The sequence below is a fragment of the Exophiala aquamarina genome (genome assembly GCF_000709125.1).
Source record: "Exophiala aquamarina CBS 119918 chromosome Unknown aczIA-supercont1.10, whole genome shotgun sequence".
Classification (NCBI taxonomy): Eukaryota; Fungi; Ascomycota; class Eurotiomycetes; order Chaetothyriales; family Herpotrichiellaceae; genus Exophiala; species Exophiala aquamarina.
The window spans coordinates 906947-924137 of NW_013550578.1; the positions used below are offsets into that span (position 1 = coordinate 906947).

The 17191-nt window shown below is 52.3% G+C and overlaps 6 protein-coding genes across 6 annotated transcripts; 3 read left to right on the forward strand and 3 right to left on the reverse strand.

Moving 5' to 3' along the window:
* Positions 1 to 1376: 1376 nt before the first annotated feature.
* A1O9_09612 (uncharacterized protein) lies at positions 1377 to 2048 on the forward strand (the record flags this gene model as incomplete). Its single annotated transcript, XM_013401581.1, has 1 exon — positions 1377 to 2048. One exon carries the CDS (start codon positions 1377 to 1379, stop codon positions 2046 to 2048), a length of 672 nt encoding a protein of 223 aa, XP_013257035.1.
* A 387-nt stretch (positions 2049 to 2435) lies between these two features.
* Positions 2436 to 6821, reverse strand: A1O9_09613 (uncharacterized protein; the record flags this gene model as incomplete). Its single annotated transcript, XM_013401582.1, has 1 exon — positions 2436 to 6821. One exon carries the CDS (start codon positions 6819 to 6821, stop codon positions 2436 to 2438), a length of 4386 nt encoding a protein of 1461 aa, XP_013257036.1.
* Positions 6822 to 9694: 2873 nt separating this feature from the next.
* A1O9_09614 (uncharacterized protein) lies at positions 9695 to 11448 on the forward strand (the record flags this gene model as incomplete). The annotated part of the gene is made up of 2 exons (XM_013401583.1): positions 9695 to 9871; positions 9922 to 11448. 2 exons carry the CDS (start codon positions 9695 to 9697, stop codon positions 11446 to 11448), a joined length of 1704 nt encoding a protein of 567 aa, XP_013257037.1.
* A 599-nt stretch (positions 11449 to 12047) lies between these two features.
* On the reverse strand, positions 12048 to 12944 carry A1O9_09615 (gluconate 5-dehydrogenase; the record flags this gene model as incomplete). Its single annotated transcript, XM_013401584.1, has 1 exon — positions 12048 to 12944. One exon carries the CDS (start codon positions 12942 to 12944, stop codon positions 12048 to 12050), a length of 897 nt encoding a protein of 298 aa, XP_013257038.1.
* Positions 12945 to 13640: 696 nt separating this feature from the next.
* Positions 13641 to 14153, forward strand: A1O9_09616 (uncharacterized protein; the record flags this gene model as incomplete). The annotated part of the gene is made up of 1 exon (XM_013401585.1): positions 13641 to 14153. The coding sequence occupies one exon, from the start codon at positions 13641 to 13643 to the stop codon at positions 14151 to 14153; it is 513 nt and encodes a 170-aa protein (XP_013257039.1).
* Positions 14154 to 14916: 763 nt separating this feature from the next.
* A1O9_09617 (uncharacterized protein) lies at positions 14917 to 15847 on the reverse strand (the record flags this gene model as incomplete). The annotated part of the gene is made up of 2 exons (XM_013401586.1): positions 14917 to 15002; positions 15052 to 15847. 2 exons carry the CDS (start codon positions 15845 to 15847, stop codon positions 14917 to 14919), a joined length of 882 nt encoding a protein of 293 aa, XP_013257040.1.
* Between the last annotated feature and the right edge of the window lie 1344 nt (positions 15848 to 17191).

Below are 17191 nucleotides of genomic sequence, written 5' to 3' on the forward strand. Positions count from 1 at the left end.
ATTAGATCAGGTTCGACAAAGAGAGAGAGGACAATGGAATATGTGCCTTCAGAAGGTGTTGTCTTGGCGATTTCTGGCGACGACAGTGACTACCTCAAGCTGAGACTCAAAGTGAAGTGGCAATATTCACTGCTAAATATAGGTCCTATCTTGAAGTCATGCTTAGTTTGATCTGTCTAGATAATCATGCCTCGAGAGGCACTGGGAATAGTGAATAACTCAGTTCAGCTATCAACGCGTGAAATTTCATTTCACTTCGTTTGATATTACAGTAGGGCGAGGATCGAAGCTTACGACGAGGGACGCAAACGCGGATTCTTCTGATAAGATGACCCTCTAGCGCCCAGATAGTATTAACAGATCCCGAGATTCTATTCATCTAGTGCGTCCAAATACATTCCTTGGCCCTCTTAACGCCCGCCGCTCTGCTACTCGTACGGACGCCTGAAGTGACTCAGACGGCGAAGAATGGAGACGCCAAAGACGCAAGGCTCAGCCCCCTGAAATCTTGAGCCTTGCAGGAAACGGCCAACTAACCAGTTTCACCAATTTTCCACCCCGGTTCAGTAATTACTGACTGTTTTACTTCCTATTCAACCCCATTCTACGATGCGTAAGATCATCTGCCGGAATATCTCTAACATTCTCCGTGGGGCCAAGCCACAACACCACTCGCAGCCCTGTCCTCCGAACGACGAATACCCTCTGTATGATATGCACTATTCGCCCGCTCTGGCCCAAGCACATCCATCGCATGCGCAAGGTAGCCCCTCGGCCCGCCCGTAAAGCCGATCTCGAAGCCACCATACCTCATGAAATCCTGGTTATTGCCGAGACCCTGCACGAGCAAAGCCAGCCCGAACCTGGAATGAAAATTTCAAGTCAGCGCGTCAGCTCGGAAGGTGTCCAAGATTGGGAAGTTGACGCCCGTGCCGACGTTGAGCACGTCGGTCATTTTCTGGGGCTGTCGAGCGGGTGGAGGGTGGAGCTGGTGCTGCGAGAGTTGCTTACCGAAAACCTGTGTGTCCACTGGCGACGAGGCGGAAGTGCGGAGAAAGGCGAAAATGAGCAGTGGAACAAGGCTGCGTACCAAGGTTGAAATGTGCAAGGCTACTTCTCGTGTCTGACTCATCTACGTTTCTTGCAACCTACGGACTCGCCGGGACTCTCAGATCTACCACTGGGATTGCTGGATCGATTTTGGATTCGATCTCTCTTCGGCAATTTGTGGATCACCTATTCACATTCTTGCTACCAAAAGAAAGGCCCATCGCATCGCACGCCGTGCGTTGATTAGGGTTCGCCTGGTTTATGTATCACCTCAACCCAGCACGACAACCTACATCAAGAAAGAAGGAAATAGAAGAAATCAGTAAATGCAAGCACAATACCACACGCGGCCCGCGCGCACCACAGACCTGGATTATCTTCCGGGCGTGGAGAATTCAGCAGGCTCGCTATTCCGCACGGTCAAGGGGCTAGAAACTCTCGCCGACGACGCCCCCTTGCCTGTCTCGAGGCTTGAGGAAATCCTCGAGACGGGAAGAATATGGGTCGCGGTGCACGTCGGGACAGATGAAAGCAGGGACGGAAAGGAGGACATCGTGGGATTTCTGGCGGCTTTTCCGCTGATGGATCCGACGCCTGCACGGGACCAGGCACGCTATGCGCTGTCGCATTCAAGGAGATTCCTGCACATTGCCGAACTGTCTATCCACGCGTCTCACCAACGGCGCGGCCTCGGCCGTCGTCTGATGGGTGATCTGATAGGGTACACAGAGGCATTCAACATCCGGACCTTGCCATCGCCACAGACAGATGGAGCGAAATTAAATGGCCTGACATTGACAACGTATCATACTGTCCCCTTCAATGGACCGTTCTACGAGAAAATGGGCTTCCACAAAGTCGCCGTGGACGAAATCCTGTCTCTCTTTGGCGCCGATGCGAGGCGGCTTTGGGATGAGGAACAGGCATTGATCCCTATGCCGCAGGAGCGGGTGTGGATGGCTCGCTGCATGAATAAAGACTGGAACAAGAGGAAATAGCTAATGCAAAGGCATGATACCAAGAGATCATCGAAGAGTGCGGCCTGATCCTAATTACCTAGGTGTAGGTAGCGCTTACGAATAAAACTCGTTCTTGGTTTCTAAGAATATTGTGTATGTATAGTTCTGTCTCCTTGTTGCTTCAATTCCAGAACCTCTTTGCAAGCAGTCCAACACCTTGCTCTCAGATCAAAGGACCATGCGCCGCGCAAACACAGGTTTTGGGGGCTCTTGCCCAGCCTAATTGTCCTCTTGTTGCAATGCGCTCGAAAGAGAATACACTCGCTGCATAATCGTCGGTCATGAAAACTCATCCAAAGGTTCTTAGTACATATGCCCACCGGAAGCCATGCATCTCGTTGGTAGCAGCGAGGCGCCGGCTACAGTCTATTCCTGATGATGTTTGTCGAGCTCGAGGCCTGGTTTTTCCTGGCTAGGAGTAGTGTCTACATCATAGAGGTCGCTTTGTTCTGATTTCGATGAGAACCAACCCCCACTTTCCCAATGGCCTGGCTCGTAAAGACAGGAATTTCGCGAGTCTTCATCGACAATACTGTCAAGCATGAGACCGATCCTCTTGAAATCAACTGGTTTCAAGATCCAGCCATCAAAACCACTTTGGATATATTTCTCGCGTTCTGCTTCATCAAGTGAAGCAGAAACGGCAAAAATGGGGATGCGCCCATTGAGCTGCGCGCGCTCCGAAAGGCAGGACTTTGAATGTGTTTTTTCAAAGGATCGTATCATTTTCGTAGATGTGAAACCATCCACAATAGGCATTTGCAGATCCATCAGAATAGCGTCAAAATTGGTGGGTTGCTCGCCATGTGCAGAAGAGCACTCTTCCCCGTTCACCGTCATGTAGGCGGAGTGACCAAGTTTCTCCAGGCGCTTTTTCATAATTCGACTGTTGATGGGATCGTCTTCTGCAACTAAAACAGAAAAGCGCTCCGGGGAGAAGACAGACTCTCCGTCAGTGGTGTCGGAGCGTGCACCTATTGTATCTGGCTCCTCGGAGAACGGCACCTTAGATCCTGCTTTGGAGTCCAATGTGCGTTCCGAATCTCCATCCTCATCAGCAAGACGAACTGGCCTCAGTGGCATGCCTGAGTCAGTGACTTTTTTTGTGCCGGGAAAATTATGCATAGACGATCTGAGCTCGCGAGGTGATGGAAGACTCATCGCCTTGGCTGAGGATGATTTCCGTGAGGGTGTTGATGGAGTTGCAGCATACTCCAAGGATGTACGTTTGGGAGACGCATGAGACTCAGTTTTGGGAGACGGCTCACTGAAAAGTCGTAGAGGTTCCTGAATTGCTTCAATGAGTCTTTCTGTATCGCTTTTTTGACTGATGTCGCTACGAAGACTTGCAGCGCTTTTGCCACTCTTAAGACTCTGCAAGCTGTTCACGCTTTCTCCACTGCGTGTCCTGGCCATAGGGGGAGGAGGAATTTCGGAGCCTTGCGGAGCCCTGTAGACCAAAGTGATCTCGTTTTCAACTTGCTTAGGGGTTCTGGATCTCGAACGTGGCCTCGACGAACGCGGTCGCGACGAAGGGCGTGGATCTTCCGGTAGAGGGGTTGTCGGAACGTTTGTGTCAAAAATCAAGACGATTGTGAAACATGATCCCTTGCCTTCTTCGGTCCTGAGCCTGAGCTGACCATCCATATGACGGATTGTGCGTGCAACAATGGCTAAACCCAAGCCCAGGTTCTGCTCTACGCCTCCTGCTTCTGAGAAGGGCTCACGGCGAATCATTTGTTGATCTGAGAGGTCTTCTTCGTACGTCACTTCCTCGAGCTCTCTGAACAGGGCATCCACTTTACTGGAGGACATGCCATTTCCGGTGTCCTCGACAATGATTTCAATCTCTGCTTGGCCGGGCTCCTGCGGCGTGGGCGAGACGGTTGCCTTCACCGAAACTCTTCCCTCTGATGTATGTTGGAATGCGTTGGCAATAAGGTTAGACACTACTTGCCTAACTCGACGGTGATCACCAATCACTCTATTTGGCAGGTTGTCGGAGATAGATACGTCATACTGCAGACTTTTTCGCTTTGAATCGCCACTGAACGGATCGGTGGCTTCCCTCAAAGCCTGAATGAGGTCGAATGGCTCATCTTTGACCAAACTCTGCCCGCCCTCGGCCTTCGTTAGGTCGAGCAGGTCGTTTATCACATAGACTAGTGATTTAGAAGCTGAATGGGATTTGGTAAGATTCTCGCGTGTCTCTTGGTCCAGGGGTCCCTCCATTGCGATTTCCAAATAATTTATGATAGCATTCAAAGGGGTTCGCACCTCGTGGGCAGAATTGGCGAGTAAAAGGCGTGTGAGTTGACTGGTCTGCAGGGCGGCCTCTTTCTGACGCCAAACGTCGATGAATTTGCCGTAAACCAGACACAAGACAGCTGCAGTTTCCATCTCATCGTCAGTCCAATCACGGCATCGACCGACGATCATTTCACTCCAAGATTTGAAGCTTTTTCGTGGCTCTAGATATCCTTCGGTCCCTTCTTTTACGAATTTTTCATAGGGGTTCCCAGCCCATTTGACTTCCTGCAAAACACCGGCCCGGAAGAAGAGAATGAAGTCCTTGCCTCCACTAGATAGAGGTACAAACAGTACACCAGCGAGCGATTTCATCCCGGGGTCGTATCGAAGGTCGGGAAGATCAAGCGTGATGTCCTGGGAGGAGAAGACAGAGGATAAGCCTCGCATGCGGAAGTATTCAACCATAGCAAGAACTTCTTGCAGGTTGCCTCTTGAGTGTCCCAGTATTTTTGTCTCGTCCCGGATAGACAGCGCGCCTATATCAGCGTTAAATAGCTTCAGCAAGTCTTCCGAAGAGGCGACAATATAGCCTGAAGGATTGGTATTTGATGATGTGGTATTGATAAGTTTGCGCGCCTGCAGGCGAGATGAATAGGAGAGCCGCTCGATATTGCGGGAAGCAGTCTCGCCTACTAAACGACACATCTTGCGAATGGGGAATGAGACTCGCATTCCTTTCGGCCCATAAGCATGGCAGGCAATCAAGCCCCATAGTTCATTAAAGGCGTTGATTGATATGGACATGGAAGAGCGGACCGCCATATTAGCGAGATATTTCAGATGAATGGGGGACATGGCGCGCAAATGCGCGTGAGTCAGATCCACGGGATTTTCGAGGTCATCAATAGTACGACAGACCAAGCGGGCAGTCTCCTGATCGCGATCGTAAAGAAGGCGCACTCTATTGATCCTGTACAGATCCCTTGCTTGCTTAGGAATATCCGAGGCCGGAAAATTAAGGCCTTTGTATAAATCTTTGGTTGCTCGTGGATCCACGAGCTCGGCAACAACTCGGCCGTTCCAGGCTTGGTCGAATTGATATATCATGACGCGATGGAAACCGGTCAGCTCCTTCATAATGCCGATGAGGACTTTTAGGAAAATCGGAAGCGTCGGTGCATTAGCAAGCTGCTCTTGAACCTGGGACAAAATGTTGAAAACATCCATCGCTGCAGCTTCGGTTCTCTTCCTACGGGCAGTCCGTAACACGCGTAAAGGTTTGCTGGCATTGATGGTGCTATCATTGAATTCTTCCGGAGTGGGTGCACTACCCAGAGTATCCTCGGGAATATCTGGAGTCTGGCTGTCCCCGGGCGGGACCAAAGGATTCGTACGATCGTCTTCGATCTCGAACTCACAGATCACCTGGCTGCGATCGGTTTCTGAGAGATGCATGGCGCACCAAAGTTTACGGGTCCGGTGGCCCGGCGGGCGAATAGAAATCATGAAGACCTCAGGACCATTTGATTGCAAATCGGCAGCATCTTCATCCCGAATGAAATCGAGGTGATCCATGAGATTGTCGGCCTGCTCTTCGGTGAAAATGTCCAAGAAACTGCTGAGTGCAAAGAGTTGTTGGGGGGTATAGCCAACGATGCGACGTGAATTCTCACTAACAACCCGAACGACCAGCTTATCGGCAGCCTCCTTAAGGACCACAAGCAGGCCAAAGCTCTGAATGGCTCCGGGGATATGTATAGGTTCATCTTCGCAGCGTTGAAGTGTCTCTCCATCTCTCCCAGTGATGATAGCGTGGCCTCCGTCAGTCACTACGTGGGTGAAGCGGGCTGTAATCAGTGCAGCATCAGGTCCAGACCGAATCGAAGCCGCGCCCGAAGCGGTTGAGGCATTGTCAGATCTTTGCGAGGTGTCATCTTTCGTGGATGCGACTAGGGTGTTCAGACGGCCTGCTGTGTGCTGGGAATTTGGATCAGTCCACGGGGGGTCTGATCGCGAGCGGAACCCTTGAGATGTTCCAGACTCTGCGTCAGCATCGGAAACCCCCTGACCGTGAGGCTGGATGACAAACGCCGGGGAGACAGCAGGTGCGCTGGCCCTACTAGAGCGCCTCTGAGATGCGACGTTGAAGCTGGGGAAGCCAGAGGAAGGCTCGTTCTGAACCAATGGAGTGGCAGCTGGATCAATGGATACTGCAGAGCGAATAGGGAAGACGCGATTGATGGAAGTAGGGCTCAGAGTCATGCCCTCGTCGGATCGTGTAGATTTGGTGGACGGGCTGCGCGCCGGAGGATGGTCAGGTCGGCCCGTGAAGATGCTCACAAATGACTGAGTTGGGCCGAGAGGGATCCATGTCGGTCGAGTCGAATGACGAGTGGCTGGCGGTACCGCATCGCTGGCGGGCTGCTGAGATGGACTGGAAGGCGAAACCGTCGTCCCATCTGCTGCAGAGGCCGAGGCGGCATGCGAGGGCGGTCTGGACATGGCGACAGAAGCGACGGTCTACCTGGAAGCAGGTGCAAGGCGATGTGCGATGTGCGCTGATATGGGGTGAAGTATCTCATTTGCAACGTCGGTTCAACAAAGGTGGGCTTGAGCGAGATCACCGATGATATCCATGTGGATTTTGCCACTATGTATTTTTGTATTTTATTTTTCCTGCATCGCCGGCTCAGGGACAAGGCTAGGTGATGGAACTGTATTCACTAGGGAGGGACCGTGTTTTATGTCAAGGCCAGGGAAGGGTAACCTGGTGAGTATATCGTGATAGGACGGTAGGGAAGATATGTTCGTACGAGTAGACTGAAGCACAACGGCGTCCAAGAGCGGGAGGGGACGAAGGTGTCAGAACCAATGGGTTACTGTGACTTGGTGCAGTCAAATAAGAATGTAAAAAGATCGGTTTTGGGAGGCCGTCGGTGATGGCTTCGACTTGGATTCAAGTGTACAAGATAGAGGATACTGAGTTGAGCTCGGGCTAAGTCGTGTCGGTGATGTTTTAGGAACTGTAACCCAACTCTGGAGGGCAACAGCGTGGGGTGGGAAGGAGGAAGGAGCAAGATGGTCAGGACTGGTTGGTAGTGGTCACTGGTCACTCGAGAGTCGATGCCAGATGGAGAGGGTGCACGGGGGCAAGGCTACGGGCTTGGTGGGGCACATCCGAAGCCCTTGGGAGCTTCCTGGGGGCTCGGTGAGCCACCTACTTGGTCGATTACAGGAGCTCCTCGGTGCCCGTACCTACCTGGGGGTACCTGGGCAGATTAACTTTAACCCGATCGTTGGGTCTCTAGGCTTCCTCGGGGCGTCTGAGCAAGCCCAAGTACCACCCAGGCATGCCTCGATTCGCCGATGGCAAGACGCCCTTGACTCTTTTGCTCCCTCTGCTACTTACAGGGTGACTCGTAGGAACAGACATGGGCCTTTTCGACCGTCAACCATGGGATACCATCTGAATACCATCTAGGGAGCTTTGGGTATCTCACAGCGTCAATCAAAGTTCAGATCAGTTAAGATCGACTGGTCGGCCAGGGACCCAGGAAAAAACAAGGAAAACCATCCACTTCCCGGTTACATGAATCTACTCGCAGATAGACCATCGTGGTATTTTCTTCCCCGGCACTCCCCTAGCGTGCTCTTTGAATACTTCAGTCTTTTCATCATTTCATCGAAGCTGCAACATCAGATAGACCATCTGCTCCAGCCTTGTCCCAGATCTTCGGTACCGAGTGTGTTCATGGTCATGCTGATGCACATGCAGCTCGTCTTTGCCCGACACGAATGCGCCACGCCAGCTGCGGGGTGACGCTATGCGCTATGGCGCTATGGTGACATCCATAAATCTCGCTAATCGCAATCTCTAGCGCCTTGTACTGTAACTTGCACGCCGCACGCACGCCGCCAGGGACCCGAATTCCCATTGGCAAATTGCCGTGAACGACTATGCAGATGTTACGTGAGCAGCAACTTTGCCATTTGGGTGCCATTGATGACTTCATCGATTATCCCATCCAATCACTAGGGGTTTGCGACCGTAAATACCAGGTACCAAAGTACCAAGGTATCCCCCGATTCGACGCTACTTCTCCTGCTGTGGTCCTTGCTATGCCTTACAGTACTCGTACATTGCTCTCCATCTCTCTTACTATGATTAAGTAACGATGGCCTACAGCACCCGGGGTAGTACCCAATGGTGGCATTATTGCCCACCGCGCCGTCCCTACAGAGTCAACTGCGGCTCTTCCACGGTCGTCCCTTGGCACTTGTAACTTCCTGCCAACGCCTTATCCCACACCCCCAACGAATCGCTGCTAACTTCTAACGATCTATATACTGGACTGCTTACACTAAAGTTCGTATTCCTGCTCATGACAAACCTAATACCCTAACTTTGGATCTGAAAAGGAGAGATGCTGGACACAGAGTAGTTGGCAAACAGAGGCCCGTTCAACTTGGTTTCTTGCGGCCGTGTTTCCTTTTAAGCAGTTACCAAAGATACGCTGGCGTGAAGAGAACAGTGTGATTTATGGGGCCCACGTGACAGGAATGAAATCGGTGGCCACGCCCCTTGGATTCACAAGTAACGCGAACAGGGCCTATGGACTCCAACAAGTCAATCCCCAATCTCAGGCCGGATGTAATGCCTGATGCAGACCCTCCTCGCCACGAATGCTGCATGTTCCATCGGACCTATGTCGGCGAGCAATGTGCAGAGGACAATATACAATACCAGCGAAACTAGGATTGATTCATGTCTCAGCGCGATCGACTACATGAGTTCACGGCTCATGAGCGTTCTCTTCGCGGCCAGTCATGGCAATGAACCAAGTCGACTAGAGATCGTTGTCGCCGATCACAGCTCGATTCAAGAGCAAGACCCAAAGAAGTGAGAAGACACTTTCGCCTGAGCCTTGTCCAGCCTTGCGACAATGCCTTACAATACGACTAAGCCGCTCGGTACTTACCCTCGTGCGACCCAACCAATCACGTCGCCTGGATTCTCGCACCTTGGCATTTTTCCGGGCCCGTAATGTGCGCCCTGGGGCCCGAGGCCTATCCTCTCCTTCCAACTTCACCACACAATCTGTCGGCCCTGTCTGGACGTCGTCTCGTGGGAAGGGCTCCAATGGATTCCCGGTATTTCGCGTCCGAATATACGTCTGCTCATGCATTTGCGGTGCGGTGATGGAGCCCGGGTGTAGAAATAGGTAGGCAGAAGTTTCATCGGCGGTTCGTTATAGAACATTTATAGATGGCGGCTCCCCTTCGTTGTATTATCTTTACTACTCAACTTTGCTACACAAGAGACCTCCGAGACAGTTGACTACAGTGAACGCGTCGCATATACCCAAACTCGAAGAATGGCCGACACCCTGGAGCAATCGGGCGCTGCTCAAAGGAAGAGTATGCAATCCATCAAGGACAACAGCGAAGCTCCAAGCACCGCAAGTGCTTCAGCAACAGACGAGTATCCTCCATTCAAGACGGTCCTTGCCATAGTTTTTGGCATGATGTGTGTTTCCCTTCTTGTCGCCCTGGTAAGCGCCATCCACATCCAAGCTGATACCACTCCACTAACCACCAGCAGGATCGAACTATAATCGCAACAGCCATTCCCGCCATCACAGACCACTTCAACTCCCTGGGCGATGTAGGGTGGTACGCATCAGCCTATCTCTTGACGATGTCTGCCTTCCAACTCCTCATCGGCCGCATCTACACTTTCTACAGCACCAAGTGGGTCTACATCATCTCGATCGGTATCTTCGAACTTGGCTCCCTGGTCTGCGGAGCAGCTCCAAACTCTCCAGCATTCATCGTCGGCCGCGCCATTGCGGGCATCGGTAGCGCAGGTGTGCTCTCGGGCGCCATCATCGTCATTGTCGACATAGTTCCGCTAGAAAAACGTCCGGCCTGGACTGGAGCCTTCGGAGCTGTGTTTGCCATAGCGTCTGTCGCGGGGCCTCTCCTCGGCGGGGCATTCACAACCAATGTTTCATGGCGCTGGTGTTTCTATATCAACCTACCCATCGGCGGAGCGGCAATGGTGATCCTCTTCTTCATCCTCCGAGTCCCACAGAAGAAGATCGAAAAGACCTCGCTGATGGAGCAAGTCCACCAATTGGACCCCATTGGCACCGTGCTATTCATGCCCTCGATCATCTGCCTCCTCCTGGCTTTACAATGGGGCGGCATCAACTACTCGTGGCCCAGCGCCCGCATCATTGCACTACTCGTCCTCGCAGGTGTCCTCTTCATAGCATTCATCGCCGTCCAGATCTGGCGACAAGAACTCGCAACCGTGCCACCCCGCATCGTCAAAACCCGCGCCGTGGCCGCGGGCATCATCTACTCATTCTTCAGCGGCGCCGGGATGATCACGCTTGTATATCTCCTCCCGATCTGGTTCCAAGCCATCAAGGGCGCCACCGCCGTGCACTCGGGTATCATGAACCTTCCCGCCGTGCTGGGCCTGACATTCGCAGCGATCATTGCGGGCGTCGGGACGAAACAACTCGGCTACTTCACCCACTGGATGTACATCTCGTCGATCCTCACCCCGCTCGGCGCAGGCCTGATCTCCACGTTCGCGACTTCCACCGGCCATTCCAAGTGGATCGGGTATCAGGCGCTCTGGGGCCTGGGTCTAGGCCTGGGGATGCAGCAGCCCAGCGTCGCGGCGCAAACCGTGCTGAAAAAGAATGACGTGCCCACCGGCGCAGCCATCATCTTCTTCGCGCAGGGCCTCGGCGGCTCCGTTTGTGTCAGCATCGCGAACAACATCTTCCTGAACAAGCTGGCCACCGGTCTCGGTTCCATCCCCGGCATCGACGCGGATCTCGTCACGCACGTCGGCGCCACCGATCTCAGAGGCGTCGTGCCCGCAGCCAGCCTCGATGCCGTCCTCGACGTCTACAATTTCGCCCTCCGAAATGGATTCTACGTCGGCGTCGCTGTCAGTGCCGCTACCGTTGTCGGCACCCTGCTCATGCCCTGGATCAATATTAAGAAGGTCGCAGCTGATCAGAAGGCTGAGGCGGCCGCGGCAGCTAAGACACCAGCGAGCGATACTCGACCGGCCGACGCAGAGGCCAAGCCAGTCGAGGAGGTCTAGCTTTCGAGAAGCGTGAGCCGGGTGTTTTTCTCCTCTTTTCATCGTTTGTATAACACCATCTGAGGCTATTAAGCCGTTCACGTTCTAGCATCTCACGGTTTTGGGCTGTACGGGCGGAGCATGGGAGGAAAGAAAAGGTGCACTAATATGGTAATTAGACTAGACTCCCATTCTCAAGAATAAAGCATCCAATTCTCTGTTGTTCCCGTGCGTTAAACCTCGTTGGGAGTTTCCGCACGGCTCTAGATTCATGCGTCGGAAAATCCATCTCCACATGATATTACAGCGGCTGGATGTGTTTTTTTTTTTTAAAGATCACAACATTAAATAATATATATTAAATGTAATTTCCACCAGCGTTCCTTCCGGACAAATTTCCCCCGATAAGCCCACACCTGCTGGTTCCACCCTTCAAGTTCGTCGTTGTTAGTATGTACAGACGACAAGCGTACACGCATACACACGTGTAAAGCGAGGGTTCACACGTTTGAATCCGATGTAGTTTGATGATGTATTTCTCATCCTGCAAGGAAAGAGAGGTTTACTGAGGCCGTCGAATAACAAATGTTTGGGTACACGCCGCCTACTCTCCACACAAGCTATGCGCCAGCTCCAGCGCTCAAGATATAGCCGCCGTCAACCGCGACGGTCTGGCCGTTGAGGTACTGGTTGGTCGCGGCAAAGAGAATCGCATTGGCCATATCTCTGTCCTCACCGGGACGGCCAGCAGGGACCTTGTCCTGATATTTCTCTCTGGGGATGTGCGACTTCTGTTTCTCGTCGCTTTCGCCGCCGGTGGTCATTTCGCTGGGAAACACACCCGGGGCGATGCTGTTGACGCGGACGCGCAGGCCGTTGGAGGTGATTTCGCTCGCGAGCATCGTCGTCAGGTGGATGGCCGCGGCTTTGGACGCGTTGTATGCGAAATGGTGCTGTGAAGCCTTCACGATACCCGAGATCGATGAGATGTTGACCACCGTGCCGGAGAAGTTGGAGTTGTGCTTGTGCGCTGCCTGCAGGAGGGGGAGAAATGCGGTGGTCATGAAGAAGAGTTGCGGGACGTTGGTTCGGTAGGTGTCTGTCCACATCTCGAATGTCTCGTTCGGGTCTGAGAAGAGGTTTTCAGACATTTCCTCGGCGCTGGACGCTTCCGTTTGCTGTGTGTTGAGCGCGATGCCTGCGTTGTTGACCAGGATACACAGACACTTCTCCTTGGAGGAGATGGTGTCGACGAGTTTCTTGATTTCGTCTTTCTTCGATACATCGGCCACGATGGGGATGATCGAGCCTGGGATGTCTTTGCCGTACGTCTCGGCCACCTTCTCGAGCTTCTCTTCCGTGCGCCCGACTATGTACACCTTTGCTCCGTTGGTTGCTAGGGCTTGCGTGGCCATCAGGCCGATGCCACTGCCGCCACCAGTGATCAGGGCAACTTTGTTTTGCACATCGAACAACTTGTCGAGCTTGAATGTTTCATTGTGCTGGTTTAGAGCCATATTGGAAGTGGTAGTAAACTGCTTCCTCAGATTAGCCACACGGGGTTGTGCTAGCACGAGCTGAATTGTTTGATTCGTTACAAACGCTGTAGTCGAGGCTAGTATGAATGATCGAGGCTGTGAGAGTCGAGGCGCTTTCAATGGGCGAATCGACAGTCGGAATGACATTGGAAGATTGATGTGAACACAAGGAAAGGATTTAACCAAACATCTACTTATGGCCCCGACGTCCTCAGGACTTACCTCTGGCCCACGAGATCAGTGTAATTGAAATAAACAGATGACGCTCATATGATGAAACATGAGTCGGCTTGCGGATCACTATTCCGCCAGCCAATTCGTCGAACCACAAAAGCCCTAACACAAATCCTAGGATATAGGATGAGTTTTGGACAGGGCTTGTTGCCACGTATTCGACCATTCTAGACAGTGGCTGGTTTCGACGAGCAGTAGAAATATGGAAGGTGCTGGAGGTCTGGAGGTCGAGCACCACGAGATCGCGGATGAGGTGGGAGAATTAACCGGAATTCTGCCGAGTACACGTTTCGAATTGACTCCCATCATCAGGCGGCTTTGTGTCATGCCAGTCCTTCTCGAACACCGCACTCGACCTCCCAGACCTGTGTAGTACAGTGTGAACCGGGTCATTGCAGAATGGACATCATCTAACAACCCTTCCTCGACGAATCCCTCGAAATGACAAGCTTTGACAGCGGCGTCCCCTTCTCGTACGTGGTGCCCGACTGGCCTGCACTCTACTACCCTGTGCGCGCGGACCCAGGCGAAGCACAATACCTGTATTACGTATCGGACATCTACCGCTACGTGGTCTTCTGGACTCTGATCTGCGTTGGGGCGGCGCACCTCTCCGTTGCCACCTGGGCGGTGCTCATGCAATTCCACTCGGCCAAGATGCGCGGCACCTATCTGAGGACGCCCGTTGGGAGGAGACTCACGCCTAAGAATCGGAAGCTGCTGGGCGAGAATCCCATCAGTGAGACGTTGAGCTGGGTGTGGCTCGTTCCCTTGGTTTATGTCGTTCTTGGTGGGCTGGAAGCTGTGTTCGCCGGCAGTATTGTGGGCTTGATACTGGGGGCCGTCTACAATGCTGGATATTTCAGAATGAGCACTTGGACTCCTTTGCTGTGGGGAGTTATCAATATGCTGGTGCTGGTTGTGAGCAGTTTCAGGATACAGGGTGGCCTATAACCCGCTGTTTACGGCTCGATGTCGTATCATTTGCAATGCACTCCTCATCTTTCTACACAAGTTTCCAAGCATACGATATCTGTGCTCTACCATCATGATTTATCCTTGTCGCGCAGACTACGCCGGGATAACGTTACAGGTCAGTGGATTCACGAGGTGGCGTGGAGCATGGTGCCAATGCACCAACAGGTCATAATAGCCTCCTACATTAACAATCGCGACGCGGCTTGGGCCGCAATATTAAAGACGGCCAGGTCACAGCCATCGATGACCGTCCGATTCAGAGCGGCGGAGTTAATCCTCTGGACTTGAAAGGGTACCCAGATGCTTCTGAATAGGCTATTTAAGCACCATCCTTTGATGAGCACTTATTGGGATCGGGTGACTTGAGCACGCAGCTATTGTGCGATGCCGATCAACGGGCGATAAACAACAACGACGAAAGACGGGCAACGAGATGGGAGATTGAGCATGACAGAGAGGATAGTGCTACGGATTGGTGTGAAGAGGTATAAGTCAATTCTCCAGTGGAGCCTCAATCCCTGATACCTGAAAGCCAAAGAGCCTTGTCAGATGGAACTCTTACAATCGTTCAGGAAGATACTTGTCTTGGAATATCATGTATTTTAGAATTTGCGCATTCGTAACATCTCTCTTGTCTGAATGGATCTGTAATTTGCGAGCCGGTCAGCACCTGACAACCAAAAATTGTGAAAATAAAGATGCAGCAAAGAATGAAATCAAACGCTCTCTGTACGAATCCCTAATCATCTGTTGCTCCTTGGTTGTAGACATGCCGAGACCGAGAGGGGTCTTTGCGCATTTCGTGTCCGCTCCCTGTGAAACCCACTTTGGCCAGTTAGTATCTGAAGAGACATGTAGCCATCTGGGTGCTTACCTCGAGCATTGACGCCTTCCCCTGTCCTGAACATACTGTCCTTCTTGTGCATTTTGCCAACCTTGGATTTAGCGGCAAAGTCCTGCCATTTGGTCTTCCCCGCTTCAAGCTCTTTGTTGGCCTTGACTTTGCGAGGGATCTTAGCTGGTCGGATTGGTCCATCACTGACCTTGCTGGGCTCACGTCGCGCCTGCTGGGCCAGAGTGGGATCAACACTTGCGGCGGCAGAGATAACACTCGGATTGGAAGGTGTTGCAGTGGGGGTGGAAGAGCCTGATATGTTATCAGCCTTGCGTTTCTTGGCCTCGGTTGATAGCGGCTTGATGTCCTTTGCTCTCAAGGTTTCACTATTTCCATAGCTTTTGAATGTCACAATGTAGACAGGATCGCTGGCAGAGCCGGTGATGGAGGTGATTCTTGCGGTGTAGTAACCTCCGTCACCGGATTTCCATCTGGCAGAGACAGTGTCGTTAACGGCAAAGGTGGTGGTTGCGTTGATCTCTTCAGGTTCGACCTCGGCCTTGCGGTAGCCGGCTTGATAAGCAGGATGATTCTCCTTTGACCATTTCTCCCTCACGGCTGGCGGGGATGGGTTTGCGGAAGGCGCCGAGACTGAAGCAGGCTTTAGTTCTGCAATGGCAGATTCGGTGAGGGAAATAACTTCTTCAAGTTCTGCTTTGAGACTCTCTAACTCAGCATTCTCGGGGTCATTCTGCAGACTAAGCTGAACAGTCTCAAGTTGTAATTTGTATTCTTTAACCTCATTTTCGAGGGCTTGCACTTCGGATGAACTCATGATCGGGAGAGGGAAGTGGGTGGAGGAATCAGGTGCAAGTAGGAATGTATGACGGGCAGAGGAGAATCGCTTGAGAGGAGTATGTTTGTGGTTTTTGTAATCTGCTCGAAGCTGGACCGGACGTCGACGTTACCTCGTACGAACAATGTTCTTGGTGATAGATGTGGGACAAAGTCCTGAGGAGCGACAGACGCAGCCGCCGCCGCAGACGCAGACGCATCCGCATCAACCGACGTTGGAAGGAATAAAACGCCAAGCCTTCCCCAGCGTTAAGCGGATAAACCCTGGGGTCGGAAGGTATTCCGACTTCACCACCGGAGATACTAGGCATAGCTTGATGCCACACGTCGAGCTGACACTTACGAATACGCACAATCCTACCAGGAGTAAACCCGACGAGGTAGTTAATGACCGAGAAGTGCAGGAAATAATAATTAAACCTCGCGTATCGCAGATCTACAGGGTCAAGAAGATCTGTGTCCGGAATACTACCAAGAGCGCAAAGTGCAAGATGAGGGAGGAGTCCATCGCCGCTCATAGACAAGAAATGAAGCCCATGCCATCTGTGAGATGCTATCGCGCCATAAGTTTCATACCAGTAGTGCTCAATGCATCGCTCTGATTTCTCATTCTGACTCCAAAGCTCAGGTGATGTTGTGAAGATAGAATTCGACTACCGTGCGTCGGTCTTACTGCAAAGACCGCTTGAAGCGGTGTCATTTACGAGCACAGGATGACGTCTTTGCACGCCAAATGCCGGAGCAGCCTCGTATCACGCTCACCAGGGCCAAGCGGGCCAAAGCCTTCGGCTGAGTGGCTGGATGGGACATGGCCAGAGATGACGGGCGGGCAGGGTGCCTGGTTTTGACTTGAGCAGAAACGAGAAGATTGCTGAATTGGTGTTGGTATGGACATTGGTAGACAGGCATGGACCAGTCGCGACTCCCACCCGCTTAGAAATCAACCTCGATGGCTGCGAGTCCGTGACTGCTCCCCCTCCTCGCCATTTGCCACTTCGCACCCCTGGTCTGCGAGTGGTTTTCCTCCACTTGGAATACAGCACGGCCAGCAGTCTATTATTTTTGCACGGACGATCACCAGGCTGAGTGGGACGATTACAAGCTTTCATTCAGTCAGACGGCAGGAGGAAGAGGCAACGGGCCAGATGTCCTTGAATAGAAGGCACCTGCGTTCCGTGAATGACTGAAGAGCACTCCGTACCTGGTCTATGTATATTTCAGTACAGACATTTGGGCTTCTTAGGCGAAGCTCCGATGGTTCTAGGTACCGCTTATAGTCAAGTCAGCGGGGCATCAACACGCCTGAGAGAGGTGGGATCCCTAG